At 32.8% G+C, this 24,772-nt stretch overlaps 3 protein-coding genes across 3 annotated transcripts; 2 read left to right on the top strand and 1 right to left on the bottom strand.

Moving 5' to 3' along the window:
* Positions 1-839: 839 nt before the first annotated feature.
* Positions 840-2,540, bottom strand: LOC110998789 (26S proteasome non-ATPase regulatory subunit 11). The gene has a single exon (XM_022267571.2). The coding sequence runs from the start codon at positions 2,397-2,399 to the stop codon at positions 1,137-1,139; it is 1,263 nt and encodes a 420-aa protein (XP_022123263.1). The 5' UTR covers positions 2,400-2,540; the 3' UTR covers positions 840-1,136.
* A 299-nt stretch (positions 2,541-2,839) lies between these two features.
* LOC123689129 lies at positions 2,840-5,086 on the top strand. Its single transcript, XM_045627968.1, has one exon. It carries the CDS (start codon positions 2,879-2,881, stop codon positions 4,820-4,822), a length of 1,944 nt encoding a protein of 647 aa, XP_045483924.1. The 5' UTR covers positions 2,840-2,878; the 3' UTR covers positions 4,823-5,086.
* A 375-nt stretch (positions 5,087-5,461) lies between these two features.
* LOC110998796 (WAS/WASL-interacting protein family member 2) lies at positions 5,462-24,757 on the top strand. Its single transcript, XM_022267578.2, has 8 exons — positions 5,462-6,233; positions 6,832-7,109; positions 19,661-19,793; positions 20,285-20,504; positions 20,765-20,874; positions 21,407-21,564; positions 22,053-22,227; positions 24,546-24,757. The coding sequence occupies exons 1-8, from the start codon at positions 5,885-5,887 to the stop codon at positions 24,620-24,622; spliced, it is 1,500 nt and encodes a 499-aa protein (XP_022123270.2). The 5' UTR covers positions 5,462-5,884; the 3' UTR covers positions 24,623-24,757.
* The last annotated feature ends 15 nt before the right edge of the window (positions 24,758-24,772 follow it).

The following is a 24,772-nucleotide window of genomic DNA, read 5'->3' as shown; positions in this document are numbered from 1 at the left end:
TGGGATTAAATTTTACTAAGTTGCCACGTTCTTTTTTTGTAAAAAAAAATTATAGACAATAGAACAAAAAGCCTTTAATGATGTCATGCAAAGGTTTATTACAAGCAAAATTAAAAAATGTTATTTTTTTGTTCGATTAAGTAAAGATAATATACTATTATAACGATCGAACCTATTTTTTTATTTTATTTTCTATGACAACAATTCAATCAACCACCTAAATTTTTCCCAATTCGTCATTTACATGGTCTATTTCTCACTCACGCGTCATTAATATCAGTTAGATGGCGCTGTTTAATATTTTAAAAGAATGCATGTTTTAAATCTGAAACTTGCTTTCTACGAGGTAACTTCAGTAATTTAAAGTAATGCCTCAGGAAGATTCGTGTTTAAATATCATAGACTATTTTACGTACATTAGTTAACTTTTATGTTTTATGTACAAGGTCATGTCATTACATCATTTCAAAACAGAATCAATTTAATAAAAATATTAAAGTTTTATCTCATAAGGACTGTGTAAATTACTAAAAATAAATGGGAAAAAGCAATTACTTTACCGTTTCTAAACATAACAATGAAAAATTTGATCTTGGTTGTAGGGTAATGTTTGACTGTAAATAAAAAGAACATTTGATTGTCATTAAAGAACAACTTTAAATTTATTTCAGTTTCTTAAGGGTCAATAATCTTTATTGAATAAGAATAGAAGAAATGAATGTATCAATGTCAAAGTTTAGTAATGAATGGTCAATATTGTTTATGCATTCATGACCAAAAAATAAATAGTCATAGTTACACCTTACACATTAGGGCTGATTAAACAAAATTAAACAACATTTAGGAGAACACCGTTTATTCTCAATAAAACAGAATATTATAATTTTTCACTAGCTTAAGTTAAAAAATGTAATCAAATAATGGATTAGTAAATAAGAAACTTCAATAACGTTACTTTTAAATATTCTTGAGGCTTTTTATTGCTATGTTCTCTGTTAGGTACAATATTAATCCAGTCTGTTAGCTATTTTCCAATTTAAGTAGCACATTACAAAATAGCATTCAAAATTATTTTATGGAAATTAAGGTTGCTATTTTAGATACACAAACCTTTAGTTCTACAAAATTACAGGGGTCTATGATAATTTTTTTGCTTTTTGATATAGTGTGTCCACAACTTTGCTCATGTGATGAATGGTTTCCAAGACTGTTTCATATGTTTTCTCCAGGGGGAATTCATCAAACACAATCAGAACACCCTCCCCTTGGTCTAAAATTCCATTAAGCTTTTTATCCAGGATCATTTGAGACAATTTCTTCTCTACTTGTACTATAGGTAAGCGGATGCAACGTGCAACATGATCAACTTGGACACGCATATAAGGCTCCACTATACGACAAAGATTTTGTTCCAACATGGTGTCATAAAGGGCTCCAAGGTGTGCACGGACAACAGCATCTTCTTCTAACTCCGGTTTGTATGTCTTTAAGGCAGCCTGGAAGTCAGCAAGTGATCTCTTGAAAGAAGCAGTTGCAACTGCACGCATTGCTTCAATTTCCTTTCCTGCATATTTGAGAGCAGCTTTGCTACTACTTACAGTACCAACTTCATCAGCTTGATTCAGCATAATCTTTGACAACAACATATATTTCAGTGCTGTAAGGGCCTTAGGGCTATCAGCTCCATCATAGCCTTCAAATGCCTCATAAAAATAAGAATATGCTGTTTTAAAATCGCGCTCATCAGCAGCATGTAAGATACCTGATTGAAGATCTAATGCTGCCTGCATTTTAGGCGGGCAATAGATAGCATTGGCCGTTGTTCGTGCTGACGTCAACGAAGCTCGAGCTTTAGGCAAGTTACTTAGTGCATGGAACGTCTTACTCTCAAAAAGTAGTACTTCTAGAAGCAAATTCTTGTCATCTAACTTCTTAAGCTCTTTCAACAATGCAGTAGCTAAATCCAAAGCGTCTGTGTACATACCAGTATCAAAATACAGCGCGATTAGTCGCGCTTCCAAGGACTGTCGTAGAAAGGTTCTGCGCTCCTCCTTGGCCCATTCTATACATTCTTTACAAAGCTGCACTTCAATACCAATACCTGCTTCTAAATCCAAGAAAAAATCTACTAAAGAACGGACCAGTTTCGCAGCTTTAGCCTTACTAATAAGGCTAAGAAAAGGCCTCGTTGCTTTGATAAGTTCCGCCAACTCCTTAGCCTTCCCTTCTTTCTTATATTTTTCACCAAGATTCAAAATTCCTTGTTCTTTAGCTCTTATGTTTTCTTCGTCATCTTCGGGTACCTCACCTGTGCTAACCATTTTGTCGGTCATGCGGACGTCTTCGTCTCTGTTCGACGAGGAGACGCGTGACCTCTCGAATAACATTGCCCCGGCCATTATGTGTATATTTATCACTAAAAACGTATTTATATGATGACACAACAACAGTTACACTTTTTCTTTGTAATTTTGTATATTCGCAAAGTCATCGACGACCTTTTCGGAAACAAATCGTAGACGCGTACAGAGTTGCCATATCGAACACAAATGACTTGAATAATTTTGTTTATTTTCTACCAAAATTAAAACAAAAATGCAATGTAATGTTTTTCAAATTTATAGCAGCATATACATAATATAAAAAGCCTCTTTTAAATAAAACTTCAAGTATTATTTAAAAATATCTAATACTTATAACAATATAATAATCTGAACGCTTTCAATATACCAACTTTTTTATAAAGAAAAATAAATAAAAGTAGACAACCAGCGTGAATCTACCATAAATTATATGAGCAGTTTTGAAGTCACAATTTTTTATTGGATTAACGGTGCGGCATTATTTCGTATATTAATTACTTGAAAGACCTGTAAAAATGAATGAACAACGAAAAGTAAAAGTTTTTTTGGATAAAGACGCAAGTGACAATTTTCTCTTTGATATTTCGAAAATATTGATACAGTTTTATGAAACGCCAGTAATATTGTTTACCAAGAATGATTACTCTGACAAAATATTTAATACTCTATGTTCTTTGCGGTCTGCTTTGCAAGGTGAATCGAATTCTCAGATTCTTGATATTATTGTTGATTTTCATTTAAATTGGCTTCATGCTATTAATGAAATAGATCAATTTTCCAAGCGATTAAATGATCTTCCTAGAGAAGAGATTTTTCAGGCGATAAGTTACACAATAGATTCTCTCGGGTTTCGTCTAAACTATTATCAAAAATATATGAATAAATGGAAGCCATCGTTATCAAATGACCTACAGGCTAATCTCAACGCTGAAATAGAAATTGTGGAAGAAATGCATACGGAAATCACTAAAGTTCTCCTGGATAAACTTAAATGTTTCAGAAGCTATTCTTGTGATATTGAATTTAAAGTTAAGGTCTCTAGTGCTGTAGAAGAATTGTTAAACTGGATTGATAAAATTACTGATAGTCTAGCATTTGAACTTAGTAAATATATCAATATCCATGTACCTCACCTTAGTGGTGATTTAACTAAAACTTTGCAACAAATTATTGATGACTTGCATAGTTCGAATTCAGAAAGTGCTCAACGGATGTTAGAACATTTAAAAAAGAAAGGTAAAGAACTTGGTGCTATGATTCGATCCACAACTAGCCACGACTTAGAAATATGTAAGGTGATTGAAAAAATAAATATTTTGGAAGACCGTATATCACGGTTAGAACTTGAACCTACATCAGCCGCAAGAATGGCTTTGGAAAACAAAAGAGATTATTTGGAGAAAAGGTTGAGCATGCTTGATAATTTGAAAACTACACTGAAAAGTATGCAGCAGCTAACCGAAGTACACTTAGAGTCTGTACCTGATGATGAGTTATGTGTCTGTAAAGATTTTTATGAGTTTAGAATTTTCAATCATGATTTGCAACCAGAAGATCGTGAACATTTGGTTACCGAGTTATGCTACCTTTGGGATTTGGCTGTTTTTGGTGAACGCAGCCATAAATCTATTATTTCTATTTTAAGTGCAGCTGATATTAAAGAAGAATATACTGATGAATTAGGCACATTTTACATTGATGAACATAGTAGAAAAATATATAAATTACCAGATGATAATATTCTTTACCAACCAAATGAACGAAATGAACTTGTTCCACTAAGTGATGATGCTGAACATGTATTCTTCTATGATGAATGTGGAAGATATTTTAGAGACCCTAAAACAAGGCAGAGGGTCTATAAAGCCTATCAAACCGCTAGTGAGTACATGATGGATAGTACAGGTATTTTATTAAAAGTGAAAGAAGAACGCGATGGGATAACTTACTATTACGACAACTGTGGTCGCTATTATATTAACAGCGAAGAAAAACACATTTACCGCGATGAAGACTCTGTCAGTGAATATGAAAATGATGGTTTTGGAAACCTAGTGCGCATTCGAAGTCATGCGGATATGTTTGAATTATGTCCCAGCGATGCTAACGTAACTGAAGATTTTAAATATTTAAAACTAAATGTTGGCAAAGCTTTACGGGAATGTATTGCTGATGTATTGCTGCATCAACCAGCTGATCCTATTGAGTATTTATCAACTCGTCTTGTAACATATAGAAAAAATATTGAACTACGCGAAAAACGTGCTTGTGAAAAAGAGGAATTAGATATAGAACGTGAAATAAGAATCGCTGAAGAGCGTGCTGAGGCTGAACGAGCTGCTAGAGAAGCTGCACTACAAACTCAAGGGGGTAGTGAAGCTAGCTATGATTCAAATCTTTATAAATACGCTTCTATGCATCCTGATGATGCAGACTCATTTGTTCAAAGTTCACATTAGAGCGTATGTATATTTCTAATGACAAGATTTCCTTTTTTATTTTAATTATTTTGGTCTGATTTGAAATAATTGATAAAAAAGAGGTTAAAAGAAAAGAATAGGAGGTATGCTATATTAATGGCTATGTTCAATTACCTCTCTCAGATGCTCATCTTCTTTCGACCTAATGAGAAGGACTTGCTGCCTATTTCTTAGTAATATTTAGTACGGGTTATTTATTTTACCTCAATACTTTATGGAATGTCTTATTAAAAATTGTTATTTTGGTGATTGAATATATGGTATATCCTTTAAATAAATAAATTACGTGGGTTGAACTAATTCATTTTTTACACGCGCGCATGCATCCTCGGTATTGTAGATGTCAATAAACAAGGGTTACCATTTAATTATAAGTGCCGCCTGCTCAATTTTGTTCCAGAAATACATTTCTTTATTTACAATAAAGGTTAAGAGAGTTGTCTTTCATAAAAATATTATAAATTAATTCGCAGTTTAAAAAAGTGTACTCAAAGTTAATATTTAAAAATTATAGAATTTTCTACTAAAATACTATTGCAAATAGATTCTTTCACGATTTCATTATTTTGTGTGGTAACACATTAAAAAGTGACAACGGTTGTCATTTATGACTTGTCCGCCATATTGTGACTTCCGAATTTGAGACTTGAGTTTTAATTTTATTTCATGTGCAGTGCTTGGGTATAGGACGACCCATATTTTTTAATAATAAAATTTCAGCAATAACGATAAAGCAATACTATTAAATCTTATGATAGCACGTAGATAAATGTATTTTATCACTCGGAATGAGGTGATAATAATGAAAATAAGTGTCTTCAGTCTTGTGCCTACGTACTTCCTACAATGATTAAAATTTTGGGGCAAGGCTCTTCTGTATTTTATGTAAATTAGCATGGATAAGGTTGGAGTGACGTATTCGTGGTTAAATATAATCATTGTGAGAATTGTAGGAGTGCAGTCAAGTCCAATTATTCAAGAGTAGTGAACTTTATAACGTAAATAAACTTAATGGAAGTGAAGGTCTAGTTGAGAAACAGGATGCCACCGAGACCGCCTCCTCCACCCGGTCCTCCTCCACCTCCAGGACCTCCACCTCCTCCAATATTTGGAGGTTCAAAAGCTTCAGGCTCACCTGATGATCGCAGTGCGTTGTTAAGTTCAATAAGACAAGGTGCAAAGTTAAAAAAGACTGTTACAGTGGATAAAAGTGGACCACATATTCCTGGTAAAGTGTCTAATAGTGTCCCCAATAATGCATCAGCAGTTGGGAATGGAGTTAAAAGTAGTGGAATGTCAAATGGTGGTGCTATGCCAGGTCTAGGTGGACTTTTTGCAGGAGGCATGCCTAAATTAAGGCCTACTGGAAAAGGATTTACAAATAGTGGAAGTAAGTTTATTTATCTGGTAAATATATGCAAGTATTTCAAATAATATGTTAGGGAAATAATTTACATTACTTTATCAATATTTATATTTTCACTATTTTGCTACTACATAGTTTTGTGTTGTTGTATTGTATGTACTTGTTAAGTACGTCATTCATTTTCTTATCAATATAAACTGATTAACCTATCTTTTGATAAAGAAATTTTATTATTAAAAGTATTATTTACTTATTAATTCTTTATTATTATGTAAAAAATTTCCTATTACTGAATTAAGGGTTTTTTTAAGTTTTATAAGGTGCTCTCAGGAAATTGTATATGTTAATTTACTAATAAATACTTAATAATTAATTTAAATAAACAAGAGGTCAGAGAATAAGTATGGGCTTAATATAGAAGATTTCTTCTTTAAGTTTTTTCACAATATGTTTGTTTTGTTAACCTTTGTTGAAACTAGTGTAATTTATATATAATAAAATATACATGTTTTTAAAGGTACGTCCCATGAATAATAAATTACTACAATTAGTCACGGACACATAATGCTGCTTCCTAAAAATGCAATTTCAGAAGTAAGACTAAATTACTTAATTGTTTTAGACACAACTCCAAATGGTCAAGTAAGCAGTAGTGGTAGTTCATCACCTCGTTTTCCACAACAAAAGTCACCAGAAAAGTCAAGATCTTTTGGATCCCCTGGAGGGAACTTAGTTGCAGCCCTTTCTGAAGCACTTGCATCACGAGAGTCATCAAAAGATGTTCGAGAGTCACCCAGAGATCAGGCACCGTCTAGACCAGGAGTTAGAAGGCAGCCCAGTGAGGCTAAAACTAGAGGACCTCCACCAGATCCACCGGTGCAGAAGAACCCCATGCCTTTGGTGAGATATTTTCAGTTTATTAATAATAATTTTAATATGATATAAATAAACAATATATTATTGCAATTTTAGAGAAATTTCTTTAAGTTAGTAACTTAGGTAAACCTCACCTAACCGTATAATTTTTTTAATTGAGAGTTTAATCAAGATCAATTAAGAGTTTAAGCACCACTTTTTTTATTTCATAAAAGTGTACAGATAATAAAGAAATATCATTAACAATCCTGATTGATTAGAAGAATTAGTTATTGAAATAACTATACATTTCATTAATGTGCATGAAATTAATGTGGTACTATTACATAATTGTTTGAATGTGAAGTAATTATTGACATATTATTGCTCAAGTTTACTAAGTGCACCCATAACTATGATGACTCATACTATGACTAGTTTTTCCATGTATTCTAAGACATTATTAAAAGATGTTTGATGACACTGAACTGTGCCTTAGGAGTAATGCTAATTACATGTGTTTCTCTTTTATCATATGTTAGTGTTATTTTAATTATATATTTTAGCATATAAACTATTTGGGTAAGTAATATCTTGACCGTGAGATAAAAAGGGTGTTGTCTTTAAAAAAATGGGTCTACTAAAGACTTTTGATATCGTTATAGCATTCCAGGAATGATGTATTACTAAATATATACCCCACCCTACCCATGATATTTTCTAAAAGCAGAATAGAGTTAATAAACAAAAGCCCACACGCACGAGATTAAAAGTTTCATAGGATTAAATCGTTATGGTATCAAGTGAGCTTCCTTTGTATGAGAGTGATTAACCTAGATTAATTATTTGTCGGGTTTAATTTGCCTAAGGACGCCAGTAATGGTTAAAAACGTAACCTACTTTTAGTTATTTAGAATAATAAAATTTTAAATTAATATTAACGAAATAAATTCTGGACAATAGGTTGTACATATTTAAATAATTTAAAGGTCTGTTTCACAATGTATAAAGTACCAAATAGCTGTATGTATGTATGTATGTGGGGGACTCCGTTTCCGCAATTAGAAACCACCAAATACCAAATAGCTATGCAACACATAAATTATTATTCAAAAGATAAAAGTTCCGAAAAATTTCGCGCTACCTGACAGTCGTGAAACGCAACAATAGTGTTTATCCTACCAATAAGTAATAAATAGCTTATTTAGAACTTATGCGGATATTGTGAAACAGACCCTTAGTCAGATTAAAAAACAATCATTGGAAATGTCATATTTTACGTCTGACTTTGAGGAAAAAATAACATATCATAAAACCTAGATTGCCTGGAGATTGTTAGATTACAGCAACGATTTAAAGTATCAATAATCTAATATATAGAAATTAAAAGCGAACAAGATTATCTCATATGTTTGTCCACCCATGAATGTGCTGTTAAAATAATCAAGGCGTGTGGTAAAATAGCCGTCCAAATATCGAATGTGGGTGGGGTTTGTTTTGTAATAAGATTATTTATATTCTGATAATGTTAGCTGCGCTTGCGATCGTTTCGCAACGCACGTATGCGTATAGTTTAAATTGATTTTGAATTTGGAATCTCATGTTAATAACCCTGAGGCATACCCCTAAACTATCAATTAAAATATATATTATTACCTAATTCATTAAACATTATAAACAGTGTTAGGAAATTGATACAGAACAACTTTAATTAATAAATAACATATAGAGCTGTTAAATATAATAATATAATTAAAAATACATTCGCGATGTAATTAATTTACTTTTTGTGCTTTTTTGTTTGCAATTTTTTTTAATTTGATTGAGGTGTGCAATATATATATATATATGTGTGTGTGTGCGATTAGATAGTTTAATTGTCTGTACCACAAAGCTATATATATAAAGAAATACAAACATTAAAACGTAAAGCAATAAAATTGTTTTACGTTGTATATACCTTTATTGAGTTCGTGGCCTAAAACTGTTGATTTTGAAACTTCACTCGTAGACCGCTGAGCCACTCCAATTATCTTTATGCTCGTTAGTTCGCGTCTCGTTTTTGCTGCTGTATAATATTTATTTTTTTCGAATATCTTTTGCGATAATTTAAATCCAAATTGAGCTAAACCACGCTAAAATGGCTTCCTAAATGTTTATTAAATCTAATTAAGATTTTAAGATTTATTCTCCCAATGATTTATTAGATTTAAATCTAGTTTATAATAGGTCTCCTCGGTAATAGAACAAGAAAGCTTTTGTATTTTGTATTTTAAGTAATTTATAACTGTAGCCTTAAAAATTAAAAAGCCGAGATCTAAAAATATGCTTTTAAAGTGAGAAATACTTTATCCATACATTGTTACACATTTAGGGCCTGTTTCACAATGTATGGATAAAGTAACAAATGGCTATGCAACACATAAATTATTCGAAAGATAAAAGTTCAAAATAAGATACTTCGCGTTTCATGACGAATAGCGCTATCTAACAGTCGTGAAACGCAAAAATACTGTTTATCCTACCAATAAGTAATAAATAGCTTATTTGGAACTTATCCGGACATTGTGAAACAGACCCTTAGTCATTTTAATTACCGCTATCATGTTTTTCACAATGTCGATTTAATACTACAGATAAAGAGGCTTCTAGTCTATCAAACTTATCAAACGGTGGTTATAAAATATTTATTGAGTTTATATTATAATTTTTCAAAAAAATATTTCTGTTCGTTTATTTTCAACAGCTTTTTAATATAATGAGAACTTTGTAAAAGTACAAAGCTGTTATGTAAGAATTAAAAACTAAAATATACAATTTCAATACTAAAACTAGAACAGGCTTTTAGTCTAGACTCGACTCGGAATTATTGATGTAAGAAGTTGCGCCGTCTTAAACTTGTACAAAAGATGATATTGATTTCGTTCTCGTACTTTTTATACTCCGATAAAACAACAGAGGGATTTCACATGCTTGGGTTATGTTAAAAAACAAGACACAAATAGCAATACTATTTTATACCAGGGAAACCGAAGAAAGCTTCTTCACACACTTCGACACACTCAAAAAAATACAGGCTATTTCAACTACTTGCCTTATACTCGTGAACGGGTGCTACTTGTGGTGACTGGTCGTACATGAATCGCATTCGTGTATGCGGTGATACAGAGATATTAGTTGTTTCTACTATGTTGTTCCCTGTTGTTCCTACGAGAATGTAAGTGCATGCTCCTATTTCACCATGCCTACTGCTGAAAGAGGACAAATCTTTGTTTTTAATTTATTTTATTATTCTTTATTACTCAAGATGTCATACGCAAAACGGACCAAATTTGAGTCTAGTTGCGGAAAATGAGTCCACCTACCTTACTCAAGATGTCATATGAAACATGGTGTAATGGTTGCAGCTCCTTACAAACGTTATGTAAAAGAAAAATCTTGGCGATATAAAAGAGTGGCGCAGAGTTTATTCTATATATTATATTATATATTGCCAGTTCTTCTCTTCCGTTCTGCGCCCTTGATTTGAGAACTGGCAGTAAATGTAAAATTAGAAGTATTTAATATATATATTTCTCTTTTTTGGCGTTTATAAGTGTACATTATGAACCCTACATGAATAAATGATTTATGAATTTGCCAATAAAAAAGCCAATATCGAATGCATTCGAAATTTTTTTCAATTAATTGAATATATATAATAAATGCATGTCAAAAACAGCATATAATAATTGATTTTATTTTTTATTTTCAGTTAATTCACCAAATGTTAGATCTGAATTTAAGTTCAATTAGTCACGTGATAAGAAACGGTTATATGGTGTTAAATATTTTTAGTTACGTCACTTAACTAACACACTTCTATGGATAAAAAAAATTATATCACTACTTACACTAAACACTACGAATTATTTAATAAAACCAAATGGATCCCATTTGGTGTCAGGGTTGTGAGTGATTGTTTTTCAGGACGTGTGTAATTGACCCCGTTTCTCGATCCCCTAGCATGTGAAATTTAGGCGAGCGTCAAGATCGTTCAGAACATCGTTTTATGTTATTTCTGTTGGCGAGAACTAAATGATATGTACTGATGTTTATGTTGAATCCATCATACAGTATAAGAGCCATAAATTTCACTCTTCTTTAGAGGCGCAGCTCAACTTTCTCCAGTTTTTCTTCTGCGTCTGCGCCTAGGTGTTAGTAAGACCTGTCAGGGCCTTCACATGATTTATCTAGCGCCCTCCTCGTTTAAATCTATCTATTTATCCTAAAAATTCATTCATAAATCTTAATTTGTTTTCGTAATCGGAGTGCGCTGCGTAATATTTTTTATGACAATATATACGACGTTGTATAAAGCTCAAAACAAAGGCATTAAATGTGTCTCATCTCAGCTTAGCTATATATTATAGCTTATATTTTCGGGAAATAACGTTGTCTCTGTCCTAATTAGGTCAATATAAATGCCTAAACCTCTCTCTTCAGTCACTAGCTCGTGTCAGTTACATGACAGTATTGAGAACGATCAATCTTTCACTAGATAGGACCATCAGATTGGTGAACTCCTACGCGATCTTTTGCCTTCTATGTTACCAACAACGATCATTTTGAAACATGCAAGCTCGAAGAAACTGATCAGAATCGCATAGGTCTATACTAAAAAACCAAGTAAGATGTATGAGCGAGCGCCTATCATAGATAAGATTGGCAATGATAAGCCAGTTTGCTTCGATTAAGAGATGTTTGCGGTCGAATACTTTCTCATAATATTTTACTTTTTCATAAAATTGTTATCGGATATAAAGAGAGTAAGTTCATTAATTTAAATTTATAATTAAAGTTTGTGGCTTTATCTGTTTCTCTGTTTGATCCACAAAATCGCTAAACAAAGATTTTGTACTGTATAAACTATAAACCAAAATAAATTGTAGACCTATCTAATAATACTTGTAAATGTTTTTCTAGTTTCAGCACATATAAAGACATGATAATGAGGTCTATGAATAATAAGTATATTTTTTTGCAAGAATATTATGAAATAAAAATAATATGGTGGTACAAACTAAACTTCACATAGTGGCGTGCATATTTGTGCTCTATTTAATTAAAATATTCAATTGTTCAGAGAAGTTACATATAATATAATATACATAATCATATCATAATGTTCAATTTCTATATTGTTTTATCAAATTAGATCCAAATACCATACCACCGTTTTGCAGATTTAAAATAAAGCTATTTATTTCAACTATACGTAGTATACGATACTAAATAAAGAAAATTATAAGTCGTTAGAAAATTACACGTCCAAACCATTGTTTCAACATACAATGACAAATCTCATCCCACAATATAAAATCAATGGTTTTTAACATCGCGTATCGTTCCTACCATCCTTGGTACTCAAGGGTAGTACTTGTATTTGAAAGTCGCAGAAATAATTGGAGGATTTTAGAATGCCAGTTGACTATTTTCCTTTGCCTTTAAAATATACCTTTAGTTGTAAATACTATAGTTTTAAAATACGACTCGTTTGGAGGGCAGCAACCTGTTTGTAATCCGATTGACATTTGTCGAGACTTTGGCAGGGTGAAGGTTAATCTTTTATACTCGCATAGATTATAGAGAATATATTAAATTAAATTTAATACAATCCGCTCTAATATAAATCTATCTCCTGGTTGTCTTGCCCTTTGAAAGTAAATAAAAGACTCGGACACCAGAAATGACTAAACGATCTTAATCGTAAATTAAGAGAGAAACTAATTCGGCATGTCAATTAATTTTAGAAGTGATACTAGAGTGTTAAAAAAATATTTATATCTATTAAAGAAATAAAAATACTTCATCTTTCAACTAAATATTACAATTCGATCGACGATTACAGTCTGGATATCAGAATGGTTTTTGCCCCTAACGATTATTTAAATTATCTATTCTATTTATAATCCGCGCGTGGGTATGATTCCCAATATTTATTTATTAAAATTAGAATATGTGGGAGATAGTTTAAAAATAAAACCCATCGTAAACTTTATTTGGAGTACCTGGGAGATATGTTATACTACAAGCTTCTGCTTTGCAAACTCTATATATGGAATAGGCAGACGAATAATGCTTCGCTGTTTTCTTCGAGTCTTACAATCATCATATATTCTATATAGTGTATTGTCAAAACCTATATGGAGAAAACAACTAAGACTTCTAATGTTATTTCCTGTTGCTTTGTGGTGAAGATTTGTCTCAGTCAAAATACCACAGACAATAAATTTATCCTGCAGTTTCTTGCATAAAATATTTATATTTATAGTTAATAACTGAAACGTAGTAGTTATTTAAAAATTACATTAACCTCACATAATATTGACTTATGATCCTCCGGGGTGGTTAATAAAAAATGGTACGCAACAATCAATCATTGTCCCTTTCAAACAATTATATTTTTATATAGTAATGTTTAAAGAACTTTATTTCTCATTACAAAAACAGAAATATTTTATTTACATGAGAAACTTAATATTAATTTGTATATAGTATATACGAGCGAGATACACGTCGCCATTAGCCGTAACAATTTTAGTCAGCTATGTTCATTCTAACATGCATCTTTAATGCCTTTTTGAATTTGTCAAACACTCCAATATTGCGAATTTGAGATGGTAATTGGTTAAATAATTGCACACCCTCATACCTAATAGATTTCTTCAAATAATTTGTACGCGGCTTCGGTAAGATAAGCAAACTCGCTCGACGAGTATTGCGTGTCGTTGTGTGTTTGATTTTTTTAAACGACAAGCAGCTATGGATAGAGTTATTTAAAATTTTTTTTATCAAAATACAGGTGCTATATACATACAGTTGTTTAATTGTCATAATTTTGGTTTCTTGGTAGATTTTATTAGTCGGTGTTAAAAAATTGTATCTAAATAATGATTTTATTAATTTATTTTGTAGTGTTTGTAAGTTAGAAATTATGTTTTTACATGCCGTACCCCATATTTCAATTAGATATATGAAATGTGGCTTGACTAAACAATTATAAATTAAATGACGTACGGATTGAGGAATACATTTTGATATTGACCAAAATCTGCCTATAAGTGATTTTAGTTTGGTAATTATGTGTGATATATGAAAGTTCCACTTTAAATATGTATCTATTCTAAGACCCAGATATTTTTCCCATTTTTTGTTAGTGATTTCAACGTCTTGAACTTTTAACGGTTGAAACATAGGAATGATTTTATTTTTTGCTCTGAATATTACATAAGATGTTTTTGAGATATTTATGGTTAGCAGATTTTGTTGAAACCAAGAATATAGAGAATTTAGGTCTGACTGAGCTCGAGCAACCATAGTCTGGATATTTATACCGAAATAAAATAAGCAGGTGTCATCAGCGTAGAGAGTGATTTGGCCATGTAAACCGAGCTCGTGAATGTTATTAATATATATTAAAAATAACAGTGGACCCAGTATAGACCCTTGTGGGACGCCGCATGTTACTGGTATTTCTGAGCTTTGAGCATTACCTATTTTGACTATCTGGGTTCTGTTTGATAGATAAGATTTGAATAATTTTAGCGCACAACCTTTTATTCCTATACGATCTAATTTTTTAAGCAATAGATTGTGGCTTACGGTATCAAACGCTTTTTTCAAATCTATAAAGACACCCAGCGCCATTTTTTTAGAGTCAATGTTTTCCTTTATATGACTGATAAGATCGACTGTGGCTGATAAAGTGCTGCTTTTTGATCTAAAACCATATTGGCGTTTAAAAATAAAATTGTTAGTTTGTAAGTAAGTATCAAGTCTTGAATAAATAATTTTTTCTAATATTTTTGAAATTGAAGGTAGAATGGATATTGGTCTGTAATTGCCGGGGTCAGTTTTACTGCCTGATTTATAAATAGGAGTAACTTTGGCTTTCTTTAGAGAATCCGGAAATTCACCTTTTTGCAGCAGCTTATTAAAGCAGACCGAGAGATATTCAGAGAGATCATTGATAATGCATTTTATGGTTTTAGTATTGATTCCATCTATTCCAGTACTGCAATTTGTGTCTAGTGTTTTTATTATATTTGTTATTTCAAGTGTTGTGCATGGACTGAAGTTAGATAATTCAGCATTAAGACTTTGAGGAAGTGCTAATGTAAAATTAGTGTGAAATTGTGTTGGTATTTCATTAGCTAGTTTCAGCCCTATGGTAGAAAAGTATGTATTAAAAGCTGCACAAATATCGGTTGTTTGAGTTAACTCTTTGGTGTCTATTATAAGTTTTGAAGGTGTGCAATCTTTGTTTAATTTGTTACTAGCCAATTTATTTATTAGACTCCACATTTTTTTTGGGTTATTAGCGTATTTAACAAATTCGTTGGAGAAGTAATTATCTTTAGTTTCCTTTATCTTTCTTTTGACCTCGTCTCTTGCAGTAGTATATTGTGCTTGAACAACTATATTTGTAGGATCTTTTTTCAGTTCAGCCCATAATTGGTTTCTATAATTAATTGCATTAATAGCTTCTCCATTTATCCAATCTTTCTGAGGTGGATTAAGTATCTTTTTCTTCACTTGTTTACATTTCCTTACACAGTCCTTAATGGTCTCTTCTAGTAGAGAATAATCAAGTGTTGCTATATCTAAATTGTAGGTCTTGAATAATTTGTAAAATCTTGAATAATCAATGGCTTCATATTCAGAATATATCAATTGTGGGGCTTTGGATTTTTTTAATTCAATATAAAGTTGCCTATGGTCAGACATTCCAGTCTCAATAAATGCCATATGAAAACAGTCATCTCTTAGATTTGTACATACGTGGTCGATTATTGATTTTCGTGTTTTCGAGTCACGTGTACAATATTTTTTCTGAATTTTGTTTATGATGCTATATCCAGCCTCGTCCATTACATCCATATATTGCTTAGTTTGTTTATCACTCTTTTTCACTAAATCTATATTAAAATCCCCGAAAACTACAGCCCTCTTTCTTTGTACTAGTTGCGATCGAAGATCTTCTAAAAACTTTAGGAAGTTTGTATCTCCAGGATTATATACAAGTCCAATTTCGGTGGCATATCTGTCTAATTTGACCCACAGGTAGTTGTTGCCGTCTTTATATGTTGACTCAGACAAACTATGTCTTATACTGTTATGGACATAAGTTGAGACTCCACCACCTCTAAAATCCGATCTGTAATTGAAATAATGAGTGTAGTTTGGTAGATTCATCTCTTGGGCCTGAGTTTCATTAGTGATCCATGTTTCTGTTATGAGTACGATATGAACAGTTTTAGAAATTGTTTTTAAAATGCATTTGAGTTCATCAAATTTGCCTTTCACTCGGATACTCCTAGCATTAAGGTATAAGAACGATAAGCGTGACTTGTGCGGCTGTAGCTGATTATGGTTTTCTAAGACTTCATAGGTATTCGTATCTGTGTTGAGATGTTTGATTGTGTTTGTTACTTCGAGTTTTTTGAAAACATTTTGGTAATAGTGGGTATTCCAGATCTGTATTTAATAGTGATGTCAGTATCTCCCGCAGCCTGACGTCGCACTAGTTCATCGTTTAAATTTTGCAGATATTTTTGCTGAGCTGGAGTTAAGTCTGAATAAATTTTAATGGCTTCTGGAAATTTAGACTTGTTACGTAATAAGAATTTAACCGTACTATTTGTTTCGTAACAAACTTTGATTCTACGGTTTTTGCCTGGATTAAACTTTCCTATACGAAAGACCTTAAGGGGTTTTGGTAGATTTGGGTTTATAGTGGAAATCATTTGTATTATCTTATCTTCATCCTTAAACTTTCTTTCCTCTGCGTTAATGGTTATTTGTTCAGGTTTATATAGGATATAGTATTAGTGTAATACGTAGCGTACGCCTTTAGCTCCCTAGGTGTCATAGAAAATTTCACTTTAAAGCATAGAAGATGTTGGATGTTGGTTGTTCATGATACCTCAAGGTCTACCATAAGGTCAGAAACTGTCCGGCATGAATCACCATTATCAGTTTTCCCTTCGAGCCTTATGTTTATGTGATCACTGAGTCATCCGTGACTCACAATGTGTCATTTACACCGCAAATGATATTGGCACATGTGTACGATTGTTTTCTAATGGTAATCATGCGGTTGGCTGTAGACCATTTACCAGTTTTTGCCCTATAGGCGAGGGAAAGTTCGACCAAGTAAGCAAATACGTTATCGTGTCTCGTCTACAACGTAAGGCAAATTTTATTGAATTATTGAGTGCCGTAATGTTCATCTCACAACTGCTTCCGTTATACATAAATATGGCGAATTCAGAAATACATTTATTACGGACCACGTAAATAAAATACTCAATATGTTTTACATTTTTTTGCGAGGAAAAATGTGTGTATTATGTAGAGATACATATACGTAAACAGACAATGTTTTCTAATATTGTCTGTTAACGTATATGTACTTTAAAAGCCGTTTCAATTTAGTTCAATTAGTAAATCCCTGTTGGGGCATGGGGCAAATAAATTTCCGCGTCCGTTCATCAGTCATTTGTCAATGGTGTTCAGCTTTCTGTGACTACAAAATAATACTAAAAATCTTTTACACCAAAACAAATACTGTACTTAGACGTTATTGTATGTTTGCTACGTTCATTCGGGTGTCTGGTACTGCCTGTTGATCACCTTACTTCAAACATATGCAGTATCAATATTACAAGATACTGGTTTTATAAGGTTTTTAAAATCAATCATTTTGTGATAAAATGAAATAAAACGATTGAAGCTTACGAAATATCCTTTCTTTAAAGTCTTTATTCCACGCACAGTAACCATCTATGAATACGTTCTTCATATGTAGAATCTTAACAAGGATTTAATAATATTTTCCGGTTATAAAATATAGGAATAATACTTATTACTGTGTCCTTATTCTGTAATTCTAATTGTGATATCCTCCCTCGTACGAAGTCGAATTACCTGCGTAATTCTCCAATGTTTAGGGTTATGTCGAATTATGACAACCATTTTCAAGACATTGATATCTTCTACCCCAATAAGAGAGATGTGAAGAAGTGCCTGGAGAAGCGGGAAGACTCCGATTTTTTTTTAAGTAGCTGTTTTTTTTTAAGAAGTAGATATTAATAAATTCTTAGTTAAATTTGTTGCTTTTTTTTAATTTTGCAGTTTTTAATTTTATTCTTTTGTTTTTCTTTTAAATGACACTTTGTCTTTTAATGCTTGTTTACTGTTTTTATTTAATGTGTGTAATCTGTTTTGGCTTTGTGTATTGTATTTGTGTTTTGTATAATAATATGTGTTAAGCAGCTGTTGATTACTTATTATTAAATAAATAAATAAATATCGATAGCGATCGCGAGTTTGAACTGTCGCTTGGAAGTTCTGGTTTACTATATCACATACAGTGTAAGAAATACCCTAAGGATCATTCGTTAATAATAATTTAACACATACAATCAATAGTCAGTAAAATATGTCTTTCGTTGCTCACGCCAAGCCTCACTATATATACTTATATCTACTTAATTATCTTAATTGATGGCACAAAATACAATTATTAATAGGATAGAGCCTTTTTATATAATGTTGTTTGTATTGTACTTTGTGTGTTGTATGTTTCTGTCTATTGAACTTTATGTTAAACCAAAATGTTATTTAAATAGACAACTTGATGTATGCCTATAAAACATCTCAATTTGCATTTACTACCGGCTCCCAAATGAGTGTTGAACGGACTAGACTAACTGGATAGAAACTCCACTACTTTAAATCACCAATTTTTTGTTTGACAACATGCTACCTAGCGTAATAATAAACTTAATGATTGGCCTGCATCCTTTGCACAACAAAGGGAAAATGTAGTACTAGTAGAATTAATATTAATTAGTAGGTAGTTTTGTAATACAGTTCCGGCAATATTGTAATGAATGTAACGAGCAGTCAGCAGGATATTACTTAATAAGGCCAACATTTGTCGTGTATTAATAAAATTGTTTTGTTTTAGCCGACTATAAAAACCTGAGGTTCTCATACTACTTTTTTATGAGTTATATTTTAGTTAATTACCGCGAAAAAGTTGATAGACTAATTTTTTCTTATATAATGTTTGCGTAATTTATTTGCATTAATACTGTATACTTGTCATATAAACTAAATACATAATTGTTTTGCTAAATTTATATTTTCAATCCTTTACTTTGGTCATGCATTACCGACGATACAAAAAAGTCATATTTTAATATAGAATGAAAGTAGATCCAGTCAAAATTTGTTATAACATCAAAGGACTACTCAGATTTGGTCGTAACCGAAATCGATATCAAATCAAATCAAAAATATCTTTATTCATATAGGTAAACATGTACGAATACAATTTCCATATAAGGAGTGTTTTATCTTCTGGAGCCTGGTTAGTCGCAACAGACGATGACGTAGTTATTATTTACCTAATGTAATAAAATTCAGCCGAGACCTTGGATTTTGGTCAATATAACCGTTATCTTGTTCTAAGCGATGTTGTCGTAAACGTCAATGAATTTAACAAACACTTAAATTAATATTAACTTAATACTTTTTAATTACAGAGTACATCAGACTCGGTACTAACTACAGGTGTGACGGAGCGAGTGAATTCCGAGCAGAATTTGCCTCCGCATGTCGCCACAACGCTACATCGCAATAGGAGCTCGTTGCATTCGGGATCCCAGACGTCTTTGGGTAAGAATGCAAATTTTTTCAATGACATGAAAAATGTCCTTAAAGTAGTCTGATGTGTCGTGAATTTATAATTGCACTTTGTTTGCTTGCCAATGATAAGTATTTCCGAACCAATTCGACTTAGGGTCCTTCAAGAAAAGAGCGTACCAATTCTTAAAAGGTCGGCAACGCACTCGCAAGCCCTCTGGCATTGAGAGTGTCCATAGGCGGTATTACTTAACATCAGGTGAGCCTCCTGCCCGTTTGCCCCCGGTTCTATAAAATAAAAAAAAAAGAAACACGCTTGTTTCGTTTTTACTTTTTTCTCTAGATTAAACGTCATTCATCTAATTTACGGCCGTACGCATCTAATAAAATAGTAAATTGAATGCAGTTGCAGTTAAAATCCTTGCAAAGCTTGTGTTTTGTCAGTGTTAATGTTGTCTATGTCTATTACTGTCTAGCCTTGACATATACATTAAAAATTTATCAAATTTTATCGCAAATTCCAGGTGGTTCCATGACATCACTTACAACAGCTCCGCCGGCAGCCACACCAGCCTCTTCACTTTCCACCTCGGACCTCTCAGAGCGGCCTAGAGTCAGCCATGGAAAGCCCAACTTGGCTCCCAAACCGCCGACCAACCAGCCAGATAGACCTTCTCCTCCGCCTAAGAAGCTCCTTGTTAATGGAAAATTGGCTGCCAGAGCGCAGAGTATGAGAGTGCCTAGGTAAGTTAATTTACAATATTTTAAGATATTAAGAAATTAAGAATTATTCGGCCTTATGAATATAATATTAAAAATTATCTATATGAGCTATACATAGATTAATAACTGCAATTCTATTCGCGTGTTGAACGCTACCATCCTAAAATTTTAAATGTAATTTTTATATATTTACCGGTTACTAAGAGTGTCTAAATCATCTAGTCCCTATTTACACATCAGGGTTTTAGATCTTAATCAAAAGGTTTTTTTTAATGCCCCAGGTCGCCTCCGGTGTCCCCACCGTCCCCTCCGGGACTGTCTCGACCCCCGCAGCCGCCCCCGACGCCCCATAACCCGCCAATTGCATCCAAAAACAACGCCTCGCACTTTGGTAAGATAAAAAAGTAGATTATATATATAAATACATTTTTTATTATTATAGCTTTGGATGAAAGATCTCACTTTGATTGCAGCTTATCACAAACATTTAGTAAAACAAAAACTTGGCGAATTTAAGAGTTATGGAGAGTTAAGTTCTTCTCGTCCGTTGTGACCCTTGATTCAGGCAGATTACATTTTAAAACACTAAAATTTAAAATATCTATATCAAACTCAAAAATATCTTTATTCATATAGGTAAACATCAACACTTAAGAAAGTCAAAAAAACAAATTAAATTAATTGTAAATTTACTACCAGTTCGTAAGTCAAGGGCGTAGAGCGGGTAAGAAGAACTGGCAAGAAACTTTTACAATAATTACGCACAGATATGAAACAATTGCGACCTCTGAGTCTCATCACCTGCTTAGCTGTTTACGCTACTCTACAATCATCTCATTGCATTTTCAATTTTTGATTGTATTTACTTTAGAAGCGATTCTACTTTCCGTAATTGCGATTTCTATGTTTTAACGTTTCGCCAGGTACCCTGCGAGCACCTCGGGGCCTGCGCCCACCCGGGGTTTGCCCCCCTCCACCTCCGGGTGCTCCGCCTCCTCCTCCCGGAGCACCGCCGCCGCCCCCTGCCCGAGGGGCTTCGCTGGCGCAACCCCCGCCGCCCCCGCCGCATTATAGGCTGAACGTAAGTATTTTGTTTGTGTGAATTCTATACGGACTAAACGTTTTAAACTAAATAAACTTATGTTGGTCATAAGCACGTATGCATTACTATTTTTAGATATGGGAACCTTTTTTTTTTAAGTTAAAACTTAAAGGTTAAAAATAAATTCTAAAACTATGTACAAGAAACAGAAAATGTTCGAGGCTAAAGTGTCGGCCTGATTTTGTGATAATTTCTTCAATTATTCAATGGTTTATAGATTAGGATTTTAATCCTAATTAATAACATATTACATAACACATTTATACCTTCATTTATGTCAGAAACCAATATTTCATGATAAAAATCAATTTATTTTCTACACTAGTAAGATTAAAAATAAAAATTATGGTATAGTCTCTTTCTCTAATTACCTTTCAAACTTAAGGCTTCTATGTAACAAACAACACTTTTCAAAAAGTAGTTTTCTTTTAAAACATTAATAATATATATGAATATATAACTTTCAGAGCACAAACGAAGAACCCCACGCGCCCCAACCGCCCGTCCGCGGTTCGTCAATACGTGAACGCGCGGCCGAATTTGACGCTCGCTTCGCAGCGTTATTCCACCCGATGACGTCATTCCCTGATCCGCCGCCTTTCCTCCGCGTCACGAAAGGCTATTGCAGTGCCTCTGCGCAGGGTAAGTACGCCTAGAGCGAATCAATGGGATAGTAGCTCGTAGACTAAAATTTCAGAGATTATTTTAACCCGGTGGTACTGAAGTTTTCGACTGTACCACCAGAAATAGTTAAACTAGCTCTCCCGTGTATCAACTGGTTGTATTTTTGACAGTTGGGAGAGTTAGGTAGGACTGATGTTTAAGCCTCATACGACTTAAATAGTAATCTGTACATTTTCAAATGTCAAAATTTTTCATATGGCAGTTATATTTAACTTGTAGGACAAAATATGTTTTACCAAAAACCCTATATTGCTACTGTTTTGATTTCTAAATTGTAAAATTTTATAAGTTACTTAAGGTAAAAACGAAGGGTGATATTCGAAGTCATAAGGTCTTTGCAATAGGACAAGCCACGTACGAACAAAGGAATTACTACCAAATCTTTGTCCAAAAAAATTATGGACTCATATACATTGCATGTATATATACTTTATCCCTGTTCTTGTTTTATATAAGTTTGACATATGTACTGTCTCTGAGTATGAATTGCTGTTGCTGTAGGAACAATTTGAATAGTTTCCAATTGGATTTTTATCTTGTTTGTATCTAAATACTTTTTTATTAATTTCTAAACATTCCTATTTGATAGTTAAACAGTTCTCATTTAGCAGCTTTAAACTTTTTGATTGCTCAAAAATTTGTTTTTTTTTTTTCAAATTATGATTCCGCTTTTAGTAATTTATCTATTTTTGTAACAATTACCCTTATGAAATGACTTATGTTTTAATTTTTATTCTTGTCTGTGAAAATATTTTAGCGAAAGAGCGAAACGCACATAACATTGCTCTTTAGTCATAATGTATACAATTTAAATATGTAAATAAGTCTAATTAAGTGCAATAGGTACAATTGATTTGGCATAATAATTTTAGAAGTATCAACCAAATTGTACAAGGGAATGTCTATTTTGTCTATGCTCCTCTTCACAGTTGCATGTAAGTGCATGTCGTCTATGTCCAGTATTTGTCTATGTGAAACTCTTCCCGTCCAAAAAGCATTTATCTTTAAAAATTTCACGCTTATCCATTTTTTTTGTCATCGGTTTGGGAACCATTTCATGTTCCACCAGCATTCTTCGTTCCCGTAAAACCAAATTTGTATTTACATAAGAAATTAGCTGATTAAGTGTAAATGTTGTGTAAGCCGACGGGCAAGTCTTGAAAGCAAAAAAAAAAATTACCAAAATTCTAACATATCGTAAGAAATATTTTAGGTATATTGAGTCATAGTAATTAAATAGTATTTTTGCATTTTTGTTTGTTTAAAGATCATATTCACGTAGATTATAAACGTGTTTCGAATTATTATTTAAGTTACAAAGTTCGCATTAAAAACGGTGCTATTTTGCTTTTTTAATGGCGTATTTCTACACATATATTTTGTAGACTTTAATTTGCATGAATATGTTCTTTTCTACGCACGTAGATGTATGTGTATATTAAATTTGTTACTAGTGAGGTGCCATTATTGCGAACGTAATGCCTGCTTGGAAAATTATATGAAAAGCAATCTCTCGGTTTCCGGCAAGTGCTTCCAATTGGATAAATTCATGTCACTTTTCCGAATATTTTTGCAAGGGAAAGCCGAGAGATTTAGGCTTTACTGGTATGTGATACGGATGTAAAATGCTAAATATTTAAATTTATATTTTTGATCAATAAAACAGTTAATATTTTACAACGTTGTCGTGTATTTCATTGTTAAACCTAACACTGTGTTGTCCCGAGCTTTTGTAATGTTCAAATCGAATTTTTACAGGTTAAGACATTCTGTAAGTTAAAATGTTTATAAGATTCGACAGTCACATTTTTATTTTGGGACAGTATCATAATCAGTCTGGGTTATCATTGTCACAAATCATCAAGTTAATACTTAGAAGAAATGGGTAAACTTTTTGGGAAAGTATTTAGAATTATTTAATTTTGTAGTTTAGATATGGCGTATATTTCTTAATAATATTATATTAATAGTGCATTGCTCTATTGAACGAGGCATGAATGGGTAAGTTCAGTTTTAGTAATTAGCATGGCATGAATTTTGCACGTTATACTATAATCGACACTAAATAATAATTTTAACTTATTGTAAGCGTGTTATTCGACGTATAATCAAACCTAACAAAATCTGACCCATACTTCCATACAAAGCTAACCATCATAACATAATTTAACTACATCGCTTTACGTTAAATTGTTTGCCGAATGCATTTAATGTATATACACGTCGCTACACAATGTACGGGTGACGAATATTAATTAACAAGTGTTTGTCAACAGTGAGTAAGGCCCAGGCGCCGCCGCCCCCGCTGAAGGTGCCCCTCGAGGGGTGGACGGGCACGTCGAGCGCCTGCTAGCGACCGCCGGGGGCTATTGCCCCCGTCACCTACACACGCTCGGCCACCACGGCTCACCTCGTCCCAGACGCACATCCCGCTCACGCCTTGCTCTCAGTAGCTCATGCGTTACTTTTCCCGGCCGACAAATACGCAACAAAAGCAAAGGAA

Source organism: Pieris rapae, chromosome 4, assembly GCF_905147795.1.
Source record: "Pieris rapae chromosome 4, ilPieRapa1.1, whole genome shotgun sequence".
Lineage (NCBI taxonomy): Eukaryota > Metazoa > Arthropoda > Insecta > Lepidoptera > Pieridae > Pieris > Pieris rapae.
Note: the sequence above shows the minus strand (reverse complement) of the source record. Positions and strands in the feature narration are given on the sequence as shown.